The sequence below is a fragment of the Podarcis melisellensis genome (assembly GCF_964234715.1).
Source record: "Podarcis melisellensis genome assembly, chromosome: 12".
Lineage (NCBI taxonomy): Eukaryota > Metazoa > Chordata > Lepidosauria > Squamata > Lacertidae > Podarcis > Podarcis melisellensis.
In genome coordinates this window covers 52,379,601-52,404,147 of record NC_138544.1, presented here as the reverse complement: position 1 = coordinate 52,404,147, position 24,547 = coordinate 52,379,601, and the positions used below count along the sequence as shown (strand labels likewise).

General features: G+C 45.0%; 1 protein-coding gene across 2 annotated transcripts in view; it reads left to right on the top strand.

Annotated features, from left to right (window-relative positions):
- Nucleotides 1-24,547, top strand: part of DLEC1 (DLEC1 cilia and flagella associated protein) — a 47,561-nt gene that overhangs the window by 2,904 nt on the left and 20,110 nt on the right. For both annotated transcript variants that reach the window (XM_081931453.1, XM_081931452.1), the window contains exons 3-22: nucleotides 1,611-1,767; nucleotides 2,719-2,829; nucleotides 4,200-4,399; nucleotides 6,120-6,343; nucleotides 7,284-7,365; nucleotides 8,077-8,164; nucleotides 9,735-9,908; nucleotides 10,501-10,637; nucleotides 10,757-10,849; nucleotides 11,978-12,068; nucleotides 14,307-14,469; nucleotides 15,350-15,542; nucleotides 16,581-16,639; nucleotides 17,914-18,085; nucleotides 19,658-19,751; nucleotides 20,970-21,100; nucleotides 21,388-21,546; nucleotides 21,684-21,823; nucleotides 23,021-23,171; nucleotides 23,258-23,368. In XM_081931453.1, the coding sequence (XP_081787579.1) occupies nucleotides 1,611-1,767; nucleotides 2,719-2,829; nucleotides 4,200-4,399; nucleotides 6,120-6,343; nucleotides 7,284-7,365; nucleotides 8,077-8,164; nucleotides 9,735-9,908; nucleotides 10,501-10,637; nucleotides 10,757-10,849; nucleotides 11,978-12,068; nucleotides 14,307-14,469; nucleotides 15,350-15,542; nucleotides 16,581-16,639; nucleotides 17,914-18,085; nucleotides 19,658-19,751; nucleotides 20,970-21,100; nucleotides 21,388-21,546; nucleotides 21,684-21,823; nucleotides 23,021-23,171; nucleotides 23,258-23,368 (2,730 nt within the window). The remainder of the gene's footprint in view (nucleotides 1-1,610; nucleotides 1,768-2,718; nucleotides 2,830-4,199; nucleotides 4,400-6,119; nucleotides 6,344-7,283; nucleotides 7,366-8,076; nucleotides 8,165-9,734; nucleotides 9,909-10,500; nucleotides 10,638-10,756; nucleotides 10,850-11,977; nucleotides 12,069-14,306; nucleotides 14,470-15,349; nucleotides 15,543-16,580; nucleotides 16,640-17,913; nucleotides 18,086-19,657; nucleotides 19,752-20,969; nucleotides 21,101-21,387; nucleotides 21,547-21,683; nucleotides 21,824-23,020; nucleotides 23,172-23,257; nucleotides 23,369-24,547) is intronic.

The following is a 24,547-nucleotide window of genomic DNA, read 5'->3' as shown; positions in this document are numbered from 1 at the left end:
CGTCATCAGCAAAGGGCACTCGCTGACTCTTGAAATGGAGCTTCAGTCTATTCCTTTCATTCCATCTATTGAATTTCTATGCCACAAAGAGGCTTACAAACAATAAAGGACAACGTACTAGAACATCACAGCATAAATCATACGGAATAATTAACAAATCGACAGTAAAACAACCACCTTCTATGAAACACTATTAACAAAACAACTTTAAAAATAAGCTAAACAGCGCGGCTACGACAAAAGTCATATCCAGAAAGTGTTACAGCACTTATAATCCACAAAAACAATACAGTGGTATCTCTGTTTACGAACACCTCTGGTTACGCATGCTTTGGGTTACGAACTCCACTAACCCAGAAGTAGCAGCTCCTGGTTGCGAACTTTGCCCCGGGATGCAAACGGAAATCCCGTGCCGGAGGCATGTACATGCAGCAAGAGGCCCCATTAGCGAAAGCGTGCCTCAAGATAAGAATGGTTTCAGCTTAAGAACGGACCTCCAGAATGAATTAAGTTCATAACCAGAGGTACCACTGTATTAACATCATTAACAAAGTAACAACTGAAAACAAACCTAGCAACACTGTGGAACTCACACACACAGACATATACTCCACCCCCATGACTCTTAAATTTCCCCTCAGTTCATTGAAAGACACAAATAATAATGCTTTTGGCAGCAACTCCATTCTGAAGGCTGCTAGGGCTGGAGGGTGGGGCAAGGTAGGCGGAAAAAGCTATTGCCTAGTTGTCTGCACAAAGTCTCATTCCCCTCACAGTCTATAGCTATCATGTTCTTTCATGGACCTATCCTCCATTAACCCTTTTAAAAAGCTGTTGAAGCTTGTGGCTGTGAGATCATCTTGTGGCAATAAGTCCCACAGGTTAAATGTTTGGTGCATAGCACTTATTTCTGTTTGCTCTCAGTCTGTTTTCTGGTTAGCGTGATTGAAAAGGGCCTGAATGCTAGTAATGAAACAGTAATGTCTTGCGATTCCGTCTTTCCACTTTGATCATAACTTAACAAGCTTCATTTAAAAAGAAGAAGAAGAAGAAGAAATAACTTAACAAGCCTCTACATATGCACACATTCAGTAATCTTTTCTTCTTCAGGTTGGCTGTTGGTGCAGACTTACATGAACATTGCAAAGCTCTTCCCACCCACCCACTGCCGCCAATTTTGTAAAACAGGTGTTTGTATCTATTGCCTCCATCAAGGCAAATTACGATTGAGGGCTATTTAAAAAATGCTTTGATTGCTTTACAGACAGTGGCGTAGCGTGGGGGGTGCAGGGGGGGCTGGCCGCACTGGGCGCAACATCTGGGGGTTAGGGTTAGGGGGCGCAAATCCACGGGTTAGGGGGCGCAAATTACTTGCCTTGCCCCGGGTGCTGACAACCCACGCTACGCCACTGTTTACAGATGCCTCTGGGAACCTTTTGAAGGCTTATGCCCACCTTCTGCAGTTCTCCAAACATGTTGGACTACAGTTCCCATCAGGCTGTGCTGGCTGAGGTCGATGGGAGCTGTAGCCCAATACATCTGTAGTGCCACCGGGCAGAGGAAGGCTGCTTTACCTTAGTATATCAGCAATTATCTGGTTGCCATATCAGGTCCACAAGGAATATAATGGCCGGCTGACGGAAGCAGACATGCTAGAAAGGCACATCATCCAGGCGAGGGCCCGAGCCGCAGCGGAAGAGGAAAGGATTGTGAACTTATGTCAAATGGAGGTTCCAGAGAACTACTCTCATATTAAAATGCCACCAGGTGAGGGAAGTGAAAGTTTGAGATCTTCCGGGGAGGCCTTTCCCTTGGTCCTGTCACCTTCACAGGCATCTTTGGTGAGAAAGCCTTCTTGGTGACTTTTTCCGGTTATAGAAATCCCTTGCCTGGGAGGCTAGGCTGGACCCTTCTTGGCTTTGCATTCTCCAGAAAGCAGAGGCATTTTTTGTCTCTGGCAGGCCTGTGGCCACTAACTGACTGTTGTGGCAGGGACTTCTAAGGGTCAGGGGTTGTGTGCTTTTAGAATTGCAGAGTTGGAAGGGACACCGGGGTCATCCAGTCTAACCCCCTGAAATGCAGAAATCTCAACTAGAGCATCCGTGACAGATGGCCATCCAACCTCTGCTTCAAAACCTCCAGTGGTTTTAAGTATTTTCAGTGCTATTTTTAATAGGATTGCTTACTTCTGCTTTTTAAAAATATTGGTCTTCATTGCGTTTTTTGTTGTGTCTGTTTTAGTTTGTGCTGTGAGCCACTTTGTGTCCTGCACTGCATAAAGAGATGGGAATATGAAATCAATCGTTATGCAGCCTCCTATTTTATGTCGATAGGCAAAGGGAAAATCTTCCTTCTGGTTCAAAGGGAAAGGGTTAATTTAATTCAGCAAAGTTACGGATTTGAGACACATTTAGATTGCAGCATTACAAACTACTTATTTGACCCAAAATAGCACTAAGGGGATTTTCAAGTTAATGATTTTAATTTTCAAGTTAATGATTTTAACTTTTAACCATTTTAAGTGTTGAACAATCTGCATTTCTGCATATTTGAACAATCTGCATATTTATGTATTAATGTCTTCCTGGACTGATAGTCCTTTTTTGTGTGTGTTCGTGTGAGTTATATTGAAATGGTCACTGTAAACGATAAACAACTGTCTGATGGACTGCTGTCTTCTCTCGAACATTAACCTCTCTTTAAATGTGCATGCCATAGTGAGATCTACCTTCAGATGGTGTGTGGATAGCAAGCTTCTTAAAGACCATAATTTAATCTGCCCTGAAGATTATATCACGGACCCAGAAATAATTTCCCGAGCACCTAAAGGTAAGCTTTCCAAGCGAGGCTAATACAGCTTGCCAATAATAAGGAATCACATGAAATAACTACACTGTTTGAGATTTCTGTTTGTACTCCCCTGTTCCCTCCAAGCATCACAGAGTGACTTGTGTGAAGTTACCCCTCTCAAGTTACCAGTATATTATATTAGCCTATATCCATTTTATAGCTGTTTTACTGTTGCTCAAAGAATCCTGGGAATTGTAGTTTGCTGAGGGTGTTGATAATTCTTAGGAATCTCAACCTCCACTCATTGAGTTTTCAAATTTCATTGAGGAGAGAGGCTGTTCTATGCCTGTGATGGAGAGCAAGATAATAGAATTGTAGAGTTGGAAGAGACCACAAGGGTCATGTAGTCTAACCCCCTGCAATGCCGGAATCTTCTGTCCATTCATGATCCTGAGATTCTTTTGCCCAATGTGACACTTGAACCCGCAACCCTGAGTGGTGCCGCCTTGCTGCAAAGCTTTAGCTGTAACCTATCTATATCTATCTGAACGTATCTATATATTTATCTACGCTCAGGGTAAATATTAGGCCAGAGAGGAGAGAAATGGCCAGGTTCAAAACTCTTTTTTCCCCTTAAGAAGAATGTGCTCAAATTTTTATTTGCATTTTTTAACCTTCTAGGTGCTTGATGGGGCATGCTGGCAAAGATAGGGGGAAATGCATGCTCTGTGTCCTTATTTGTTAATTAAAGTATTCCCTGCCTTTTTATCCAAAAATTAGACCCTCAAGGCAAGTCATAACCATTATAAAACAACAGTGAGTGGGCTAAGATGAAAAGCCCAAGAATGAACAGCTGCCGTAATAATAAACAGGCTGAACACCATGCTGACAAGCACATCTAGATATAATGGTTTTCAGCTGCTGCCGAGAGACACAAAGAGAGGGAATCATCAGGTTTGCAACAGAGAGTTCTGAGGCTTAGATGCCACCACTAAGAAGGCTCTCTCTAAATATTGTGGGCAGGTACATATGACTGGAGATGGCCTTTTAGGTATCTAAGCTGCAAATGTAGTGTTGGCTGCTTTTAAAACTTTTGGGTTTTTTAAGGGAGCATTCAGCTCCCCACCCAAAGAAGCAAAAATTAAAAAATAAGAAGGGTCGCAAAATAGTACACAGGTACTAGTTTAGTATGTCCTATGCAATATTTTTTTGGCTGCCCTGCAGGAAGCCAGAACTGGCCATTTGGAGAGCAATCACATTTTACAAGTCTGAGCTAGCCCTCTTTGGGGTGAAAAATGAAGAGGCATGACCTGGAAGCGTCTTCCAAATCGCCATGGAATTTGCAAGAAAAAGATTGACCAGACCACTGCCTCTTTTCAGTGCTTTCAGACCTTCCCTTTTAATTGCAGATTCATCAGAGCCTGGCTACTTGAAAGAGATACTTAGCTTCAAGCAGCATATTTCTAACAAACCGAATTCTCCTCGAGTTGGGGAAAGTCAGCGTGTTAACAAGATTCTGGAAAATCTACCAGAAGTATCATTATCCAGCATTACGTTTGAGTCTTCACCTTCTGCTATTCCGGATAAATTGAAGAAAACACTTCCTAAGGTATCTGTATGTATTTCATTGCCTTATTGCGCATGTAGACAAGCTGAAAACCTCACCCTCATTTTTGTATCTCTCCCCCTCCCACCACTAAAGGCTCCTTAAACAGCCCCATTCTTCCATCCTATCAGAGTTCCTTCTGTCCTGTTTGTCTCTTCCTTATTTGCCTTGACTTTTAAAACTGTTTCCACCTGCCGTTTTCTATCTAGTTTCAGAACAACAGGAAAGAGCAGTGTTTTATTTGAATTTTGGGTATACATCAGTTTATTTGTATGCTGGCTTTTCATAGTTGAAACTGTGCTCATGGTGGCTTACAACATGAAAAAATTACATAATTGCAAACATAACAAAAGTAGTCATGAACAATAAATTAAACATTAAAAAGTACGCCACCAAACTGAAACAATTTCCACACAAATCACAATAAGGTCTGAAATAAAGATTTTAATAAAATCTCAATAACTGCAACAATCCCCCTGCAACAACCCCCCCCCCAAGCAGTACCCCAGCCTAAGCGTCTGCAGCTGGAGTCAGTCCTGGCCTCGCCCTCCCAGGCCAGGTGAGAAAAGGCCTGTAAGGCAAATAGCAGGTCTTCCAGGACTCACAGCCAAGATTTTCTCTGGCCTCAGCTTTTGGAGCTGGAGTAAAGGTATGTAGCGAGTGGTACAAGGGTCTCTTTCTTTTAATATTGCAACTGTAACAGATATTTGTAGCAGGAAATGCAAATTCTGTAACCATAAGGGGCATAGTTCTGCTAATTAGATAAATATGTGTATAAGTTATATAATCTAAACAATTGTTTACTTTTTTAAAAAAAAAAACTCCAACCATTTTGATTTGGGATGTTAAGTGGTTGTGAACTGTCCTAAGATCTATATGGATACATTGCAGTATACAAATTTAAATAATAATAATGGTCCCTGATTAAATGGATAGAACTGATGCATGTAATGGAATATACATAGATATACATTTAGAAGCGATAGGTTTATAAGATTTATAAGAACCGGAGTGATCAGTCAGGGAGAGAAGGTTCTGGGATTCAAAGATCCAACCGGCTGAACTGGAGCCCTATCCAACCCCAACTACGAACTGTGGAACTTGATCCTAGGCATGTCTTCACAATATGTCCCATTCAGTTCTGTGGATTGAAGAGTAATCATAGGATTACAGCTTTTACCAAAAAACCTCCTTTCCGTTCCATTTCCATGTCTTTCTTGGCATTCATGAGCACCAGAGACTTGTTCTGTTGGGTGTAAACTTATAAAGCAAAAGTAGTGCTCTTCCTCTTTCCGACAGAGAATGCTGTGCTGCCCTCTGCAAAACGAGGTCCGCATATATGTTGTGATTTGGGGTGTTTATGGTCAGTCTTAATGAATGTGAGCGAATCCATTGTAAATCTGTACAGTGGTCCCTTGGGTTACATATGCTTCAGGTTACATACACTTTAGGTTACAGACTCCACTAATCCAGAAATAGTACCTCGGGTTAAGAACTTCGCTTCAGGATAGAACAGAAATCGTGCTCAGGCGGCACGACAGCAGCGGGAGGCCCCATTAGCTAAAGTGGTGCTTCAGGCTAAGAACAGTTTCAGGTTAAGAACAAAGAACAAAGGTTAAGAACAAAGAACAGTTTCAGGTTAAGAACGAATTAAGTACTTAACCCGAGGTACCACTGTATCTGAAAGCGGGTTTTTTTTATTTTCCATCATGCCTGCTTCCAGAAGAAGGATCGTCCCTCGCAAAAATCAGCTTGGAAGAATGACATGTCCCGACCCCAAAGACAAAAAGACCGCGCTTACCTCCAGAGGCTGGAGGAGCGCCACAACTTCCTGAAGAACCCCCGCTTTTTCCCGCCTAACTCTCTTTGTGGCGGCAAGTCCTTGATCTTGCCTCAGAAGAAGGTGCAGCGAATGATCGCAGGAAAGAAAAGGACCACGGTGGAAAGGTAACTGTGCTTTTCCTTTCAGTACAGATAAAAGCAAATCAAAGCATTCCCAACAGCGATAATTACACTGAGCATTTACATCACCCTTTCAAGCATTCAAAGCCATCGTCTTCATTCCCCCTACAGCTCTTAAACAGTTCTGGTAATGTCAGGTAATGTTATCGTCATTGTGTTGCAGGTTGGAGTCTTGGGATAATAGCATTTGCTCTGAGGGCTGAGTTTGCAGTTGAGGGCCAAACTGAATGTGATGCACAACACAGGCCTACTGTGGAAAATGACACCTGTGTGCCTGCCTCACTTTTACTTTGCCTTCCATTATGTAGAGTAGAATTTTATCTGTGCCCATGTGTCAAGGGCTGCTGGGAAGGGCCGTAGCCAGTGCTTTTTTTCAGCTGGAGTGTGCCAGAGTACAGTTCCGACACCTCTCAGGTGGGTGCCATTGTGGGCTGGAGCTTCTTGCCTTTACATACTTCTGAGAAGCTCAAAACAAACATTTCAAGACAAAACTGAAAATGGCCAGTGTGTGCAAGTCTCCACTTTTAAAAAAAATATCTATGACTCCAACTAGCTTCTAGCTGCGATGGGTCAAGCTACAGGGCGGAGTCAATTCGTATTTCCTTTTCTTCAACCCGTCTCCATGTAGTGGCAGCAGGCTTTAAGCTTTCCAGCCAGGCTTCTACAGTTGCATGTGTCTGCATTTATTTGACCTGCACCAGAACCAGGGGTGATCCCCCCCAAACCAACTAAGGAGATAGTTTGCTGTAGTTTTTAACACCTCCGTGGACAGCGAATACAGCTGTTGTCAAACCCGCATCTGTACTGGGTGTGATGGGAAGGGCTTTGCAGCTTCATGCCTCTCAAAGAAAAGGAATTGGCGCCACCTGCTATTTGCAGGCTGTAATCACTCCCTGGTTTTTCTGATTGTCTCATTTCATTTCAGCGACTCCCAGTCTGTGCCTGTCTTTCTGGCAAACCCACCGGCTGTTGTGTTTTCTTATTATGAAGTTGGGCAGGTTTATGAGGTAAGAGCTTCTCGCTGTGCAGGACGTGAGTTTTGCTCTGCAGAAGTGTTAATTCTCTCTCTCTCTCTCCCCACCCCCCCGCCCACCCCCAGTCTCTGTTATTTCCTTTGCCTCTTAAGGCTCTGCATGTAACTCTCCCCACCCTTGCATGTTGGAGCCTCAATAATAAGCCTCCATTTTCTATTAAACATTTCATAAAATGTGGAACCTGCAACAAAATGTTGCAGTGTGGAGTTTGGGATTCCAGCCACTCTGTTCTGTTCACCCTTTCCTCCAGGTATCCCCCCCCCCCACATCCCAGAAACCGTTAGTCAACATTGAGTGGAAACTGAGAACACTTAGGAGTCATGGCATTGTTGTTTGGTCCTTCCTCCCATAATCTTTTTCTTTCTAAAGTGTGTATGTACTCCTGCAACCTTTGGGTTACCCCACACCTGCTGATACTTTGCATCTTGTGCGGGGGGGTGATGCCGTTTTTACCGTATCAGGAACATCACTTACAGCCCAACCTCTGGAAACAGTGGGAACAAATCTTTGTTGATTGAATAATGCCCAGTTCCACCGTGTTTAGGAAAACCTTCAGGGGCAGGTTGTTACAATTACTATGATTTATTCATTTTATTGCCTGGAATAATATCATTTCCAAAGGCTAGAAATGCCTCACAGGATGTATATATGCTGCCATATTTTTTGACCTTTCTCTCTTTGCAGATGACCGTAGAGTTGCAGAACATGACTTCAACGTCTCAGTGTCTTAGAATAATTCCTCCAGCTACCGATGCCTTTTCCATTGGGCTGGGTGAGGTTCAGGGATGCAAGTTTACTTGTTGGTTGCTTTTCTGCAGAAATTGGCACTTTTAAAATGCCTCCTGATGGCTAGAAATTTGCTTCATTTCCTGAAAGAACATGAAAACACTTGTCCTGAGAATTGCAAATATTGCGTGAGCCATGCTGCTGATCCCCATATTTTAAATTAGTCACGGACGTAATTTGGCTGTCATTTGGACAAGCTCAGGGCACCCAGCTCCCACTTTGAGAGGCTCATTATCAGAAATATCAGTTATCCAAGTACAAAGAATTATACCCAAACTTCGCTACAGGAATGGCTAATTCAGATATCCAAACAGCCAGAGTTTGACCACTGCTTCCTTACTTGTTTGTGTTTTGCTGGTCGGTTGCAGCCTTTTCTGGCAAAAATCATGGAGGAAGGTCAGATAAATCACTTGTTAGTGGGACGTGGGTGGCACTGTGGTTTAAACCGCTGAGCCTCTTGGGCTTGCCGATCAAAAGGTCGGCGGTCCGAATCCCCGTGATGGGGTGAGCTCCTGTTGCTCTGTCCCAGCTCCTGCCAACCTAGCAGTTTGAAAGCATGCCAGTGTGAGTAGATAAATAGGTACTGCTCCGGTGGGAAGGTAAACGGCATTTCCATGCGCTCTGGCACTTGTCACAGTCCTCCGTGCGCCAGTAGTGGTTTAGTCATGCTGGCCACATGACCCAGAAAACAGTCTGTGGACAAACGCCGGCTCCCTTGGCCTGAAAGCAAGATGAGCGTCGCAACCCCATAGTCGCCTTTGACTGGACTTAACCGTCCAGGGTCCTTTACCATTGCCTTTTAAAATCACTTGTTCCTTTGTTTGGTTTTTGCTGAGTGGCTGCAGCAGTTTCAAATAGAAAGCAGGGAGGGGGGGGAGAACAGGCAATTATGAGTGAGAAATGCTCCCATCGGAAATAATGGAAACCACCAGCTCATTATGCAAATGTTTGCCTAATAAACAATTTCCTGGGAGCGTTCAGAAAGCAGGACCTGCATCTAGGCGCCAAAGCAGTGCTGGTTGCCAAATTCCTATGAAAATCCTACGATGGAAGTGTAATCTTAAAGTTGCAAACCTAGGAGAAAACCTATTGAAATCAGTGGAGCTTTATTCCCAACGAACATGTGTATAATCAGGCAGTTCAGGAGCTGAGGAGGACCTGGATTGGAGTGCTCCAGGGGTGAGGATGATAGAATTAATGACATTTTAAATGGAGAGGCATAGAAATAGGTATTGTGAGTGCAGGAGCACAAGATAGCAATTCAGAGAGGCCAAAGCACTGTGGGTCAAAATGCAATTTGTTCTGGTTTTTTGTTTTAACCTCTGGGTGCATATCGCTCCTCTCCTGGTTTCTCATTTGTGGTGAATTTAGACTGGTTGCTCAGTGGGGCAGCAACCTGTCCTCTAGTACTCTCAAAAGTGCCTTTGCACATTGCTGGCACTATCTTATTATCAACAACAACATGCTCAGGGCAGAATTCTTTTGCAACCTTCTTGCGGCACCAGATGCATCTGTGATAACGAATTTTTCAAAGGACGCCCGTGCTCCTTCTCTAGGACACTTTCCAGGCGAAGGAGGACTCGTCGCCCCCGGAATGAGTTGCTACTACGTGGTCCAGTTTATTCCAGAATACCTGTCAGATTACAAGGATTACATACTAGTAGAGTCGCAAACAACCTACCCGCTGCTGGTCCCTTTGGAAGGCCGAAGGCCACCTCCCATCTTAACGTGTGAGTTTTCTTTTTTTAAAAAAAGCACTGACTATTTGTGGGGCAAGTATGTGAGCTTCTGGGACGTTCTTAGGATGTCATAGGTCCATCTCGTTCAGCCTCGCATTTCTCAGCAGCTGATGCTGTGGAGTGGAAGCTGGAGAACAATGGAATTGGGAGCATAGAAAGGTGTCTTGTGCTGTATCAGACCATTGGTCCTTCTAGCTCCATTCTCGGATGAAGGGTGGTATATAAATTTAATGGAGAAGGACAGTGGCGTAGCTTGGGGGGTGCAGGGGGGGCCGGTCGCACCAGGCGCAACATCTGGGGGGGCGCTCGCACTCGCAGCTCTCTGCCCCTACCTAGATCCACGGGTTAGGGGGTGCAAATTACTTGCCTTGCCCCGGGTGCTGACAACCCACGCTACGCCACTGGAGAAGGAGAAGAAGAAGAATTTCACACCATGCCAACAGCAGAACACAGTGAACCCCCATCTCCAACTACTACCTCTAGACATAATAGAATGTATTGTCCTGGATTGAGAGTGCTTTTTTTTTAAGCCCCTTTCCTGCTCTTGCTCCCCCCCCCCTTCCCTTTTCTTCTTTTGCTATAGTGCCTCACATTCTAGACTGTGGGCCTTGCCTTGTGGGCGGAGTGAAATTTACAGAATTCCTGTGCAAAAATGAAGGCTCCAGCACTGGGAAGTTCTGCATAATGCCAAAGCATATCTGGCCACCTCCTCACTTCCGGGTAAGTAAGAATAGGAAGTCCCGCCCCCACTGCCATGCCCTCAATCCCATCTGGAACGTTCGGTTGCAGCACAGATTGCATACAGCCATCAATTGACTGTTCTCTTTTCTTCTATGAAGGCTGTTGCCACTTTAGGTTACGTGGAGCAAGAGCCGTTCGGGATCAGACCTGCTGTTTTTGAGCTAGCTCCAGGCCAGTCTACGTTAATTGAGGTCAGTTGTTGGTGCTCTAGCTCACATTTCAAGCATACACTCAAAATAGATGCACAGTTATTAGGAAATCCGAAGCCGGATTCAGTGGGTGGTTCATTCATTTGAGAAAAAATGAAAGCAGGGGTGGCAACATAATGCCCTCCAGATGTTGCTGGACTCTAGCTCCTGTTGTTTTCTTCCCTCTCGTGACCTTTTCTGTGGTGGCACCCAAACATTGGCATTCCCTTCTCTGCAACGGATTCCCAGCCCCCAGCATAGGGGATGATCAGAAAACACACAAAGGCAGACTTCAGATTCTGCAATTATTCCTTGCTTTCTGCATGTGATTTTATCTGTGATTGCTGTTTTAATTGTTTATGATCTGCTGTGTTTTATAGTTTTTACTGTGCCGTAACCTGCCCTGGGATCTTTAGCGATGGGCTGGTAACAAATATGCCAACTAAATAAATCATTCTTTCCCATGGGCCTTGCTTGCTGGGCCTAATAACTGCATCCCTCTCCTGAACAGCCCCACATGGACTACTACTGATACATAAGCTTGGGTTGTTGTGACACTGAGGACAGATTTAGAATGATATGGCGATCAGAGTCAATGTTTTGCTTGTGATGCGAATCTATCTTCTCCACTGAGCTTGAAGACAGATGTAACATTAAAAAGAGGTGTTTGTTGCCGCTTTTTCCTGTATACAGTGGTACCTTGGTTCTTGAACTTAAGCCGTTTCGGGAATCCGTTCAACTCCCGAAACGGTTCAAAAACCAAGGTGCGGCTTCCGGTTGGCTTCCGAATCGGCAGCCGCAGAAGCCACTTCGGACATTCAGCTTCCAAAAAACGTTTCCAAACTGGAACACTCAATTCCAGGTTTGCAGCATTCAGGAGCCCATTTGTTCAGGAGTCAAACCATTTGAGTACCAAGGTACCACTGTATTTTTTTTCTCTGTGGATTGCTGGACTGTGTTTTAACTGTTTTAGGTTTTAGACATCATTGAGATCTTTTGGAGAATTATCGGCAGTGCAATGCTTCCCAAGATTCTTTTGGAAGGCTGAAACTTAGCACAACATTCATGTCCATTTGTAGTGTAGCCTGCGAGAGCATTGTTCTTTTCATGATGGAGATACTTCTCTTACAGGTTGTGTTCATGCCCACTGTGCCCGAAGTGGTGTCAGTGAAGTATATCCTCATTTGTGACAATTGCCAAATCAACGACCTTACTGTGACAGGTTTGCTACTATCATCTTCGCATCTTCAGCATTCAAATGAAAACGAGTTTAGCGCCAGGATTTGGGGACCACGCAGGCAAGCTCTCATCAGCAGGAGCTCTTAACTAGGGATGGGGGTCAAAATCAATCCAGTGTTCAGCTAAAGCTGGATCTACCTAATTCATGCTGCCTGAAATTGTGCCCCAATGAAACGAAACCATCCTTTTCAAAACCACACTTTTCTCTGTATTTTGCAGTGTGGTTCTCCAACCACGTAGTGTGTACAAAAAAAAACAATGTATACTGAGGTTAAGTGTGTGTGGAAATACATATAATCAGTGAAAGCAATGCATTATATTGGGTGAAATTGCATAGAAAAATGTGTGTTGGGAGAAAGTCAAACTAAAGCACTGGTGATTTTTCACTAGGACTTAAAAAAATTTTTTATCACAAACTGAAGTGGGAAAGTGAAGAACTGAGCAAGAGAAATGAAAATTGACAGATTTGCCCATCCCTAATGGTCCTCTTGGAGGGTCCTCTTAATTCACAGTGGTTGGAGGGCAGTTGTGCAGTCCGTTGTCAGCTTAGATGACACCTGAATGCAAATCAAGCCTCCTGGAAAATCCAGTATCTCCATGGCGTAGCACGTGCTACGAATGCAGTTTAGCATTTGCTGTTGCCAACAAGATTCTCAGGTGGTAGCTCTGGCAAAAGACCTTGATCTGTCATGACTCTGGAGATAGGCACCACTTATTCGGGGATGAGGTTGGGGTTTCGAGGTAGGGCAGGAAATGGCCCTCCTAGCCATCCCCAGATGTGCATACAGACCCAGAGCTATTGGTGGACAGGTAGCCTGTTGCACAGCGCCTCTCGGGCCCAAGGAAATTGTCTTGCTGTCCTCTGAGGGTCCTAGCTTTGATGCCCTGTTGGAATTGCAACCTTCTCTGTTCCATCGGAACCAACAGCTGCCAAAGCAGGCTGGGTCCCTGTTAAATCAGGAGATTAGTGAGCTAACAGCTGAGATAAAAGGTCAAGGGACCCCTGACCATTTGGTCCAGTCGTGACCGACTCTGGGCCTGCGGCTCTCATCTCATTTTATTGGCCGAGGGAGCCGGCATGACTAAGCCGCTTCTGGCGAACCAGAGCAGCGCACGGAAACGCCGTTTACCTTCCCGCCGGAGCGGTACCTATTTATCTACTTGCACTTTGACGTGCTTTTGAACTGCTAGGTTGGCAGGAGCTGGGACTGAGCAACGGGAGCTCACCTCACGTCATGGGGATTTGAACCACCGACCTTCTGATCAAGTCCTAGGCTCTGTGGTTTAACCCACGGCACCACCCACGTCCCTACAGCTGAGATACGTATGGCCCAATCTGAGGATTCCTGCTCATGAAACGGCTGTGAACTCCGCTGTTGGTGTCCATTGAAATCTTGCCTCACCTCCATATGGCGAGCCAGTTCGTTTATTTCTTCTAGAGTTGGAAGGGGCCCCGAGGATCCTCTAGTCCAGTGGTTCTCAACCTGTGGGTCCCCAGATGTTGTTGGACTACAACTCCCATCATCCCTGACCACTGGTCATGCTGGCTAGGAATGATGGGAGTTGGAGTCCAACAACATCTGGGGACCCACAGGTTGAGAACCATTGCTCTAGTCCAGTCCCCTGAATGCAGGAATATGCAGCTTCCCCATGCGGGGATCGAATCTGCAGCCTTGGTCAGCACCACACTCTAACCGACAGAGCTGTTCCATCTTTCTGCCCAAGGTGGCATGCATAGTTTTTCTCCTCCCCATTTTCTCCTCACAACAACCCTGTGAGGTAGAAGAGGCTAAGAGACAGTGACTGGCCCAGGTCACCCAGTGAGCTTCATGGCCAAGTAGGGATTCGAACCCTGGTCTCCTAGGTCCCTTGTGTGATGCTCTAGCTGCCACCCCACAGTAGCTTTCAAAACAGATCACGTTCTGAGACTTTGGAGAGCTGCTACCAACTAGGGTGGAATGGGGAAAATCTATGACACTGCAGATGTTGCTGGACTACAACTCCCATCAACCCTGATTATTGGTCATTTGGCTTGGGCTGGAGTCCAACCACATCTGGAGAGCCACAGGGTCCTCTCTGGGAGAGACGCTACTGCAGTTTCCTATGGTCTGATGGGGGTCGTGTGTTACACCCATAATGCAACTGGGTAGTCACATTGGAAGGGTATAAGCTCAGTCATGTGCATTTGCCGCAGCATGTTTGCGTTCACTTTTGTTTCCAGGACTTGGGCAGCTGATAGCTCTGAAGCTTTTGTCTGTTACTGGAGGAGAAAGCAGCCCTATGCCTGGCGAGCTTGTCGATGTGACAGCGCAACACCTTGTGCGCTTTGGTTCTTTGAACCCCAAATCTAAGGCAGAGAAAACTCTGGTTCTAAGAAATCTGACGTATGTATGATGCTAAAACTATGGGGGACATTTTTCTGGGCAGAAGCCAGTGGTCTTTGCACTGAACCATATTTATTATAGGATAATACAGTGCAGTTATCGCGTACACAGCACTTTTACAACAAGTTTCTTAGAGGTTTAGTTCACCTGCCATAGAGTTAGCTGCTGGGGGACGACACATTGCGCTCATATGTTCCATCTTGTCCCCCACCCCTTGTGCTCCAACTGTGTCCCTGACTTCCTGGTTTGAACAAGCAACGGTTTGTTGTGACCTCTGAATTGGGTAAACTGTGGTTTTGAAAAACTATCCTTTACACACTGAGGAAGAAAATCACATGATTCGGTATTCTCATTCTGGTTTGAAAGCAAATTACGGTTTGTGAAAACTGGAAAGTTAGGATGGGGAGAGAGCATAGAATGACTGAGGTACAATTTCTGATGCCAAACTGCTGTTAAAATAGACAATACGTGGAAGGTGAGCCATTTCTCTTGGACCAGCTGCTCTGGTTCTATATCCTCGAGGTGGGGGTGGGGACTAGCAAAGGCAAATACAGTGGTACCTCGGGTTACAGACACTTCAGGTTACAGACTCTGCTAACCCAGAAATAGTACCTCGGGTTAAGAACTTTGCCTCAGGATGAGAACAGAAATCGTGCTCTAGGGTGGCAGCGGGAGGCCCCATTAGCTAAAGTGGTGCTTCAGGTTAAGAACAGTTTCAGGTTAAGAACGGACCTCCGGAACGAATTAAGTACATAACCCGAGGTATCACTGTACTTAAGTCCCTTATTGGGGGGGGGGCTAATTAAAAATGTAATTTTCCTACATGTTTAGCCCGAAACTGCAGAATTGAATGCTTTCTTTTTTCCTTCTCTTTGCTCAGCCACGTGGATTTCCCTTTTTTCTGGCAGATAATGAAGCCTAATCTGCAGGCATCAATGTTGGAAGGAAAAGCGGACCTGACAAAGATAAAGTACAACTTGGAGACAGAGTCCGCTTTCTCTGTGACTCCTGCCATGGGAGTTCTGCGCCCCCATAGCAATCACTCGTTTACTCTCTCTTACCTTCCAAAGGAGGTACAGCCTTGCTTGTACTTGGTTGATTCAATATTTGCCATGTATACTGTGCAACTTGTTGGATAAAAATTTAATCAGCGGCTACTAAAGGGTCTGAATGAAACTCAAAAGCAAATGAGTTTATTTCTTTCCACACTAAAAGTCATTCTTAGATTACATTATGTATGTGCTCAGTGAAGGTAAAGGTACCCCTGACCATTAGGTCCAGTCGCAGACGACTCTGGGGTTGCGCGCTCATCTCGCTCTATAGGCCGAGGGAGCCGGTGTTTGTCCACAGCATGACTAAGCCGCTTCTGGCGAACCAGAGCAGCGCACGGAAATGCCGTTTACCTTCCCGTCGGAGCGGTACCTATTTATCTACCTGCACTTTGATCTGCTTTCGAACTGCTAGGTTGGCAGGAGCAGGGACCGAGCAACGGGAGCTCACCCCGTCGTGGGGATTCGAACCTCCGACCTTCTAGTCATCAAGCCCTAGGCTCTGTGGTTTAGACCACAGTGGCACCCGCGTCCCCTATGTACTCTGTAGGCTGGTATAAATCAGGCCTGGCTAACTAACACTACTACTACTACTACTTCTTCCAAACTTCATTGAAAATTTGCCTTCCAAACTTGTTACCTGCCAACTCTCTCTCCCCATTTGCTGTGGTCAGACATGTTCTTGGCACTGGTTTTGGTGTGAGACATTTAGCAAAACCAAGAAATCCTTTGCGTTCCTGGTGGGCTTCCACACCTGGCTACTGAGCTGAGATTGGCTTGTGTGGGTCTGGGGTGGCTGTTTGGGGCCCAAGCCCACCTTCAGCCTTGACTTGGGGGCACATGCCAGAGTGGGTGTGGCTGCTTCCAGCTCTATGGCGAGAAAAGACTTGGTGCAAAATGGCTCTCAAGTCTTACCTGAAGCCTCAGCTGTTTAAACTACAAGAGGCTTTGATCTCTTGCAGCCCAGAGGCAAATGCAGATAACGTAAGCCATAGATTATTTGGGGAGTTATTTTGATGTACATTAGTTGATTGCCCTTCTGGGTTTTTGTTCTCCTTGCAGCCAAAGTTGTATCACAGCGTGCTTCAGATTGTGCTGGAAGATATCCCAGAGCTACCTGAGTAAGTGATGCATCAGGGGCACATGAAAATGTTCTTAAATTGTGCCAGAGATGGTTGGCATTCTTGTTACTGTGTTGGTCCGAGAGATGAATTTATTGTCCTAATGGCACCTTCCTCCTTTGCCTGATTTAGCACCTTATTGCTGAACTGTGTGCACGCTGCCACACAAACACAAGCATGGATGCGCATGTGTTGCATTTGTTTCCCCACTCAACGCTGGTCCCACCGCATCCCCACCATGGCCTAATAGCAGAACCTTAGGTGATCACACATCATCTGCAGCTCAACTTCCCTGGTCTCATGACGACTTTAGCCCTTTAGCTGTGCTTAATTTCAGTGGATTGGGCTGGGAGTGCCAGGCACCTCACAGGTCCTTTGCATTCATGGCAAAAGGGGTGAGGCAGGTTTACTTCCTGACAGGGTGGATTTGGTATAAATCAAATGGATTTAAATCACTAGTCAGTAAGACTTGATTTAAATCTTTTTGTTTTTACAGAAAGACTCATTCGTGCTTGTATAATCTTAATATTTACAACCAGATGAAGGTTTCATTTTTGGAATAATAAATTTTCAGAGTAGTTTTTTACAGGTATATCAAAAATTGCTGATTTGGTTATACTACTAGAAATACATAGACAGATAATTATGAAATTATTGTGAGGTTTAATTTATTTGGACAACTTTTCTGCTGTACTTTATTAGAAGGTGAAAAATAATCATTTCCTTAATCATTTATTTAACTAAAACAATAACATTATAGCATATGTATCCATGTTTGTTAACTAATGTGGTTAAACAATTAAAAAAAAAAACTTAGACTGAGTTTTAGCACACATGAAAAACTTAAAACAGATCCTTATTTCCAGATGAATAGCCTTTGGACTATAATGTAATTTAAATAGAAAAATATCTTTAGAAAGATTTTTCCTCCAAAAGCATTTTATTTTAAAAATCCAATTTAAATTTAAAAAATCCAATTAAATTTAAAAAATCTGATTTAAATTTTAAAAATCCAATTTTTTATTTAAAAAAAAATCATTGATTTTTATCCACCATGCTTCCTGAATCCCGTTCCTCTGCATGTTTTGTCCCTCTCTATCCCATCCCATCCCAAGCGAGGGGGCAAAGCATAAGAAACAGAGAGGTGTAGACCTGAATGTGCCAAGAGAAGGAAGAGCAGTCTTTTCCCCCCTGCTGGGATGGGAATCACATCCTTTATGCCATTCTAAATATCCACAACAGCAGCAATTCTAACGCCGTCCCTCACTACGCAGCCCTCAAAAACGGGAGCAGTACGAAAGCGGAGAAAGGCGTCAAGAAGACGTGATTGCTTTGGAAATAGACGTCAAAGGCGATACGGAACCCTTCCAGCTCCTTTTGGAGCCCTATGCCATGATCATCCCAGGAGAAAACTACATTGGTGTAAATGTTAGGAGAACATTTAGCGTAAGTCTACTTTTACTTCAGCCAGTCTATGTATGCGTTGATCGATTGCTGAAAAGTATTTCTGTATCGCTGTGTATCAATAGTGTGGTGTACAACGTAAGAACATAAAACACCACTCACAAAATAAAAATGCATTTAATTAATCCTTAAGATGACAGGCTAATGAAAAATGCCGTATTTTTCGCTCTATAACACGCACCTGACCATAACACGCACATAGTTTTTAGAGGAGGAAAACAAGAAAAAAAAGATTCTAAACGAAACAGTGGATGTATGATTTTTGTGGTTCATGCTGTGGCCACAGACATGTGATCTGACGGTGAGTTTGGGGTAGCCCAATGCAAAAATCCTGAGGATCCATGTGGATCTGTGCTTTGTAACCATGTTTTAAGTGGGGAGGGAAGGAAAAGCAGTCAAGGGAGAAGGAGCATGCGTGGGGTGGGTGGAGAAGGATGCTGCCAATAATGCAGAAGAGGGGTATAAGGGGAGAAGGCTCCTCTCCCGCTTTGCTCCTTTAAAACAAGCAGGCTCTGCTTCTCTCCCTCCTCCCTGGCTTAGAGAGCTGAAAAGCTTTGCTGCTATTTAGTGAGCTGAGTGGGGAGGAGAGAGGGACAGAGAGCACGGTTTAAAGCAGCCAACCAGACAGGAGCCACTTACACCTGTGTAAGCAGCTCCTCTCCCGCTTTGCTGTTTCAAAGCGAGCCACGGAGGAGTGAAGGAAGGGGAACCATGGATCCTCTGCTCATGACTGCAGCAGATCCCCCACCCCTGCCACCTGTAGGCATTCGCTCCACAACACGCACAGACATTTTCCCTTACTTTCTAGGAGGAAAAAAGTGAGTGTTATGGTGCAAAAAATACGGTATATAACCGGCTGCAGAGTCCTGTTGGCATAGATAAGGTCTTCAAGAGACACCTGCCAAATCTCTTCTTGGAGTGTGTCGTGTCAGGTGGGGGACCAGTGACACTAAATCCCCAATTTCGAGTTGAGGCAGTCAGGCCTCTGTAACCTGGAAGGCAGCAAACAGCCCTCCTGGTTGGTTCTGCTCTTTGGAGGCCGTGTCTGTTCTGTGCGCTTGGAGGCCTCCTATACAAGTGTGAAATCTATTTCTTTTGTAGTCTGGAAGAAGCCCCCAGTGCCTAGAAAGGAAGCCTGATGCTTGTCCACGGTCTTCTGTGTCTCCCTTCACCTTCACACATGTCAGAAAATAATTCTCAACTCTGCAAATGGAACAATGCAAGCAGATTAAATTGCTCTTGTGCAGAGCTAGGCTTTGGCTTTATATTTCTAGGTGTAAGAACCCACTTTTATGTTATCGTGGGTAGGATCACCGCCCCTTACACCCTGTATATAAGAAAAATGTATTACTTTTTCTTACCCCTTTAATCTCCGCTACCACCATTCAATTCTAAATAGTCTCATATTCATATATTAATACTAATGAAGTATTAATCTGCGGGTCTGTGTTTCGTTTCTACCTGGCACACCTGCCGTGGGTTACTTCAGAAGTCTGAAAATGGTGATTTGGTCATATAACGGCATTGATTGTCTGTTCATTTATGAATCTCCAGATGTACAATAACAGCAAATCGTCCGTCAGGTTTACATGGGAGAAAATAAGTGATTGCGACATAGTTGAAGTTGAACCTTATTCCGGAAAATTGGGTAACTCTTTTTCTGTCTGTTGCATCTGTGTTGCGCACACTGCATTAATCTGGGCAGAGGGGCTTCCTGGCGAGAAAGGGGGAGCAACTTCTCTCCCAACCCCATCCCAGTCCTCCAGCCTGGCCCTGTGCTGTGCTGAGAACCTGGACAGACACAGCTGGGCCACTCAAACCCCACCCATCTCACATGCCCAGGTCTCAGGAGTACGTGCGCATATCTCCCCATCCTTGACCAAATCATGAATGAGTGTTCTTTAATTGTGGACTGGCCTGGCATTAAAAAGCAGCAGCACCAGGCTAGAGGGCTTGTTGCCAGGGCTTCTTACATATCATTGGGTATGTTCTTGATACTCGCTAGGCCCATCATAAGACACAGGAGAACGGGGTGGGGAGGAAAGATTATACAGTGGTACCTCTGGATGCAAACGGGATCTATTCCAGAGCCCCGTTTGCATCCTGAGCAGAATGCAACCCACGTCTGCGCGGGTCACGATTCGCTGCTTCTGCGCATGACGTCATTTTGAGCATCTGCACATGGGCAAGCGGCGGAACCTGGAAGTAACTCGGAACGTAACCTGAAAACGCTCACCCTGAAGCGACTTTAACCCAAGGTATGACTGTACACATAAGTGCATATGCCACTATCATGAGAAGGCCATGATACAGTGGTGCCTCACAAGACGAAAATAATCCGTTCCGCGAGTCTCTTCGTCTTGCGGTTTTTTCGTCTTGCGAAGCAAGCCCATTAGCGGCTTAGCGGATTAGCGCTATTAGCGGCTTAGCGGATCAGCTGATAAGCGGCTTAGCGGATCAGCTGATAAGCGGCTTAGCGGATCAGCTGTTAAGCGGCTTAGCGGATCAGCTGTTAAGCTGCTTAGCGGATCAGCTGTTAAGCGGCTTAGCGGATCAGCGGATCAGCTGATAAGTGGCTTAGCAGCTTGGGAAAAAGGGGGGGGGAGGAAAAAAACCCCACAGGGACTCGCAAAACATTTTCGTCTTGCGAAGCAAGCCCATAGGAAATTTGTTTTGCGAAGCACCTCCAAAACGGAAAACCCTTTCGTCTAGCGGGTTTTCCGTCTTGCGAGGCATTCGTCTTGCGGGGCACCACTGTATGTGTTTTGGGTAATGATGTTGGGTTTGGGATACCATTAGGCTTTGAAAAAACAACGCCTATGCTCATTTCCCCCCCAGATTAAAGTAACAGATTTGTCTTCTCTAGGGGTAAATGAATTCCAAGAGTTTGAGTTCACCATTACTGGAGGGAAACCTGGGCATTCCTGCCATGATCTGCAGTGCAAAATCACTCACTCCAAAGAGCCCGTTGTATTGCACGTGGAAGCCGACTTTAAGGTGGGAATATCTGAGCCTACGAAGCTGCCTTATTGTCTTGGCCCTTGGGGTGAGTGGAACCATGTGCTTTGTGCCAGAGGGATGCCCCCCTCCCCACACAGTGCTTGCGGCCTTCCATCGGACTCGGCTACCCCCCAGCAGAGAGTCCCACAGTTCCCACCCCGGTGTTTCACTCAGTGTTGTTGTGTTAGTCAATTTGAGCATGCAAAGCCTTGTCTTTTGGATGCTTTGCAATAGAGACTTTTGTGATGCTAGCTGACCTGTTTTATGCGGTTCGCTTTTCTCAGGGACCTGTTCTTTCCATTGACGTCCCATCCTTTGACCTGGGCCTGCTTAAACTGGGAGAAAAAGTGCGGTTCACGTTTCAGATAGAAAATCTAAGTCAGCTGCCAGGGAAGTGGAAAATTCAGGAAAGCCCTGCTTGCTTAGCGGAAAGAAATGAAGAGGTGTGTTGCTCTGAGATCAGAATTTGGCCATTCCCCTTCCCATGCCTTGTCCAAAGGCAGGGCGTTGAATGGAAGACTTTTGATGCCCAGACCTCTGTTCATGGAATTACATTGGCTCTTGGGTTTCCTCCCTGCAGACCTCGCCATTCAAATTTCAGCCACGTAGTGGAGAATTGTATCCTCTCGGCAAGTGCAAGGTCTCTGTTTTGTTTACATCATACATGTGTCAACGTCTTAAGACCGTGTTAGAGATGGAGGTGGAAAATGGAGTTGGAAGGTGAGGACATGAAATGGGTTAGAGACTATTCTGGTAATGATAAGATCTCTCCTCAGTCTCCCAGAGGGCATTTCAAGAGAACATTTCCATCTCTGATGCAGAAAGGGTCCTATAGCGTTGGTCATGTGGCGCCAGGCAGAAACCGTCCTATTTACCCAGGCCTTTGGCCATTAAATAATGTATGGTTTGTTAAAGCTGGGGGGGGGGTTATGGGACTGTTATTATGATTATTTTATTATTCCGCTGTCTGTTATGCTTTTATTATGTTTTTCTTATTGTGCTCCTTAAACTGTGTTCTTAATGTTGTGCATTGCCCTCGGATCTTTTGATAAAGGGAGGTATATGAATTAAAACAACAACAACAATAATGGGAGTATGGGTGGCCCAGTGGGAGGGGCTGCCCTGTCTCCCCTCTCCCCCCAGACCAGCCCTGTCACATAGCAGGGTGCCTGCTGTTTTGCAGTAGAATCAGCAGTGTTGCTGCTCCTTTTAGAACTGGGCAGTCCAACTTTTCATACCGAGTGGGCCACAAGAGTACTTCGATACAGACCCTGCAGGCTGCACATTGCTTCGTTGCTTGGGGGTTTGGGGATTTAGGTCAAAATTGGAGGGCAACCCAGCCCTCATGCTGCCTTCCAAAAACCAGATAAGGAAGGTACCAGGCTTTGGGAAGGAGGCATGAGGCTCTGGCAGGGTCCTAGATCCCTCCCAAAGCTTGCTAAGTGCTAACTAGGCTTTGGGAAGGATGTTGGAGGGCTCTAGGACCTTGTCAGAGCCCTCATGCCTCCTTCCCAAAGCCCAGCACCTTGCTTACCTGGCTCTGGGAAGGCAGTGTAAGGGCTGCAGGGCATCAGATGTTGTCATGGACCGCCCAAAAAGACCTTGAGGGCCACATGTGGTCATTGGGACATGTGTTGGACCTGTTGAGAAAAATACTTATTGTAGTGGAGAACCTCACCCCCTCTTCCCTGTATCAAAAGGAGTTAGGAACAGGAAAGGTTGCCTGTAGAGGGGCTCCTGTACCTTTGGAACAATGATGCCCAGGCTGTCATCATTGCAGCCTTGGCAATCTTAAAAGGACACTTACAGCAGAGAGGAGACTGAATTTCACATGCTAATTCAAACTGCCCTGCTATGGAAGATAGGCATTTGTTCACTACCTGCTGCTGGAGCTCATATACTTTTTTCTGTTTTCAGTCACATCCTTGTTTTTGTGGAAGTCCAGACTCCCCACGTCTGCCTGCTGTCGAGTCATTTGCATTTTGACCTCTCGGTTGGAATCCCCGCGGAAGCAACCGTTCATCTTTTTAACCAGACGCTGCTCCCGTCGCGCTTCCAGTGGGGCGAGGTCAGTGGTGCTCCTACTCCTGACTAGTCAGAAGAGCGTCCAGCTGCCTCCTGTTAACTGACCAGCCTTCCTGATTTGTCCGACAGCTCCTTGGAAGCCAAGCTTCTTCCTGCGAGCTCAGCATCTCTCCGGAAAGTGGCACTTTGGGTCCCAACGAAACGAAGGAATTGCGCGTGGTGATAACTACGAATGTTAAGGTTAGGGTTTTTGCTTTAGAAGTATTTGGCTTTCAAAATGCAGAATAACATTGCGGTTGCTGATTCATTTGTTCGTAGACCACCCTCTTGTCTATGACCCCCAAAATGGGGTGGGGTGCTGATGTTGATGGCCTCTGGGACCATCACTGTGGTGTAGCGGTTAGAGTGCTGGACTAGGACCTGGGAGACCAGGGTTCAAATCCTCACTTTTTAAAAAAAAGATATTTATTAAAATTTCAAAGGTTATACAAAAAAACAATAATAAAAACACAAACACAAAAGATAACAAATATTAAAAAATGCAAACCTAAAAACAATTTAAAAACATGTAAAATTTCATTCCCTTATTTTCTTATAACTTACTTCCCAGACCTCCTCATACCTCCCCTTTTTGTATTCCAGTTCTAATTATTAATTCAGCAAATCCTCACCCTTAGTTTTCATTTAATTTTCAACCTTTCTTTTCTTTTTACTTAATCATTACAGCTGAAAACCACTTAATTTCTAAACCAACATCATTCTAACATTCATTAATTTTACAGTATTTCCCAAGATAGTCCTTAAATTTCTTCCAATCCTCTTCCGCCATCTCTCTTCCCTGGTCTCGGATTCTGCCAGTCCCATGTAGTCTATCACCTTCATCTGCCATTCTTCCAAAGTGGGTAGATCTTGTGTCTTCCAATACTCAAATCCTTACTTGGCCACAAAGCTCACCAATCACTGCCTCTCTGCCTAACCTACCTCACAGGGTTCTTGTGAAGAGGAAATGGAGAGGAGGAAAGCCAGAAAGGGGGTTATTGTTTTGTTTTTGTTTTAACTATTTTGTGCTTTTATCCTATATTTTTACCCTGAGATATGCAGATAAAGGACGGTGTATGTATTTTAAAAATAATAATAATGATAGTAATGATAGTAGTAATAGTAGTAATAATAATAATAATAATAATAATTAATTGCACCACACCAACTTTGCCTCCCCCTCCACACAACCACCTGCAGGGGAGCAATGATGCAGTCAAAGAAATAAGAGCTCCTTCTTTCCTACAACTGATTTTATCTGCTGCTTCTGTATTTTAACTGCTGTCCTATTAATTTTTTTGCTATTGTTGATTGTTCAAATAATCTTCGTTGGATTTTTACTGTGTGCGTTTAAACAATTAAAAGCTCTGCAGATGCCAT